Source organism: Helobdella robusta (genome assembly GCF_000326865.2).
Source record: "Helobdella robusta unplaced genomic scaffold HELROscaffold_54, whole genome shotgun sequence".
In the NCBI taxonomy this organism is placed as follows: Eukaryota; Metazoa; Annelida; class Clitellata; order Rhynchobdellida; family Glossiphoniidae; genus Helobdella; species Helobdella robusta.
The window spans coordinates 218704-221910 of record NW_008705287.1 but is presented as its reverse complement, the minus strand read 5'-3'; the positions used below and the strand labels follow the sequence as shown (position 1 = coordinate 221910).

The 3207-nt window shown below is 36.7% G+C and overlaps 1 protein-coding gene across 1 annotated transcript; it reads left to right on the top strand.

Annotated features, from left to right (window-relative positions):
• Positions 1 to 1510: 1510 nt before the first annotated feature.
• Positions 1511 to 2101, top strand: HELRODRAFT_86767 (hypothetical protein; the record flags this gene model as incomplete). Its single annotated transcript, XM_009028216.1, has 1 exon — positions 1511 to 2101. One exon carries the CDS (start codon positions 1511 to 1513, stop codon positions 2099 to 2101), a length of 591 nt encoding a protein of 196 aa, XP_009026464.1.
• Between the last annotated feature and the right edge of the window lie 1106 nt (positions 2102 to 3207).

Sequence of the window (3207 nt, the reverse complement as noted above, 5' to 3'; positions counted from 1 at the left end):
CGTAAGTAACAACCACAATGATAGAAGTGATGATTACAGGCATGCATTGACTTCCCATGAAAACATCAACGCCAACAAATGTCTACAAAACACCAATCAGTTCATTGTATACAACACTTCAACAGACAACAACGTTATTAACAACAACATCAAAACTTATCTAAACATGACCGACAACAACAACAACAACAACAGCCTCAAAAACACCTGTAGTTATGATTTCAGAAAAAACATTGACAATAACAACAACAACATTAATAACAATATCATCAGTGACATTAACATCAATGAAGCACAGAGCAACAAATTTGTTAATGACATCAACATGGATAACAACAACAATAGCAACAACACTACCAGCGATGAAGAGGACGACGAAGATGATGAAAGCAACCACGAAGCATCATTTAATTCTTCTGGAATATTTTCCGACTTAAGCAGCAGACGTAATTGTATGGATTCAACAATACATTCAACATCAACGTCATCTACAACGTCATCATCTACGTCATCATCATTGCTGTCGTCGTCATTATCGTCATCAAACTCGAGCTTAAAAAATTCTAGCAACAAAAAAATTAGTACGATGGCTTGCGATCAGGATGACGACAACGACGATGACGTCACCGATGTTAATGAGAACGATGTTTACGAAAAGAATCTCAATGCTTCATCATTTTATAACGCAACAACAACAAGCCTTCAGCAGTCATCTAGAAGCGAATCTCAGGCCGAAGAATACGCTCCGTACTGCCTCACTTATCCTGCCAATGATCACAATCGAATTTGGAGCAACAGTCACAGTAATAATGTCATTAATGATGGCGCCAACCTTGCAAACGCCATCAATGTTAGTGGCATCAATAGAACTGTAGCAAGCAGTAACAACAGAAACAACATCAACAACATTAACAACAATAACGCGATGTCATTAAACCCTATGTTAACAGACTGCGAAGAAGTTTACAACTTCAGCAGCAGCAGCAACAACAACAACAACAGTGTTGTACTTCCTGAACATGACATTTGCAACATTCGTTTCAACCAGCTAACACAGCAGCTAAGCAGCCAGCAAGAGTACCAACACCACAACAGACAACAACATCAATATTTTAAACTGCAATGTCCAAAAGTGACTAGCAATCAAACTTTTGATTACAGTAAAGATGATGATGATGATAACGATGACGACGACGACGATGAAATGGACGACGATGTTGAAGATAATTATGGTAACAAAAGCATTGAAACGCTAGTTGTAAACCACAAAGACACTACAAACAAAATCAGTAACGACATCAGCAACTTCAATGATAATAATGATTATTATCACTCAATATCAAACTACACAAAAGCGCATTTCACAAGAATGTCATCGTTTGAAGTTGAACCCAGCCCCGCCACCTTCAATCAACTCTACACAAGTCTGGAACCCAACCTTCGCTGCTGCCACTACAACGTCACTCAACTCAGCAGCAACATCGGTCACCACCACAACATTTACCAAATAATGGAAAAAAACTCTCTTTCTCCGTCAGCTACCCCATACGACTCTTACAAAAATTTCAGCAACTTTCAGTTTTATCGCCAACAGCATCAGCAACAACCAAATTACAATCAACAGCAGCAACAACAACAACATTCTCAAGCGCAACAGCCATCTTTAATCTCCAATGCTCCAAACTTGTGTCGAATTTGCGGCAAATCATATGCCAGGCCGAGCACTCTGAAGACTCATTTGAGAACTCATTCGGGAGACAAGCCTTACGTCTGCCACACGTGTAGCAAATCTTTCTCACAGGCCGCCAACCTGACAGCGCACGTGCGCACGCACAGCGGAGAAAAACCGTTTCGTTGTTCCGTATGCGATCGAAGGTTCTCACAGAGCTCCAGCGTGACGACGCACATGAGGACGCACTCGGGGGAGCGGCCCTACAGGTGCCGGACTTGCAAGAAGACATTCTCCGACAGTTCGACCCTGACGAAGCACCTGCGTATTCATTCTGGGGAAAAACCCTACAGGTGCAAAATCTGCCTGCTCAGGTTCTCGCAGTCAGGCAACCTGAACAGGCACATGCGGGTCCATTGCTGTTCTTCTTGAGATATTTGCTTCTCCTCCGTCGATAAGTTCGACCGTTGTTGAAATTGATTTCAAATATTTACAGCCCTATGCTGCTCATTCAATCATGTCATCATTGTAAATACTCTACCAATCGTGTTTTTGGATCCGTTTTTCAAGAGTTATTGTGCGTGAACATTGAATGAACGTGTTTGTGAAACTTACGTCTGCCTATTTGCTTCAGTTTATTGTGTGGCATCGACTACACTTTTTTTTGTGGGTTTTATGCATTAAAGATCCGAACTTAAATATGTTTCTCTATTGATAGTGGCAAAATCAAAAACATCTGATTTTAAAATACTTCTTATATGCGTGAATTATACTTTATCAAATTATTCATTTTATTTTTAAGTGTGCAATCATTCCCAACAAATTCCCTTTTATTAGTCAAACTGTTAAATTGGTAAGACCTCTGAAGTTCTGAAGTTATACGCCAGATAAATCTACCTCCTTAATTTTTTTGCATAATAGTTAAATATTTAAATTTATCATTTATAAATTTTAAAATAATTAATTTAAAGATGATTATTTTTATTTATCAAAAATGCAAAAATCACAAGTTTATATAGATACAAATAAGAAACAAAATTTGGTTTTTTAATGGTACAATAAATATTACATTCTGAATTATACTGTGTCTTTTTCTCAACGTAAATATAAAATAATCAAAAAAATGTTTTTTTTAACGACAAATGTAAATAGAAATAATACAAACACCTAAACGTTTGACTGAACGAGAGGTGTTCCTCAAGAAAAAATGGGCGGGGAGATGATGAGGATGAAGAAGATGAGGATGAGATGATGGAGTCGTGTTTCAATAGATATTCAAGTACGAAGTTATAAAAATATCACTTCATTTTTTGCTTACTACTTATATCAAAAATATTAATTTCATTGATAATTTCATGCCTCTTATTCTTATTTTCATTACTTATGTTATTATTATAAAAAAATATTACTCGTTACCATTAACTAGTATTATTACTGTTGTTACTACTGCATTAATGTTGCCGTTGTTGGCGATGCATTAATTAATTTTTAACCAATTATTTTATTAATTAATTAATCATTTAATTAATTAAGTAAAG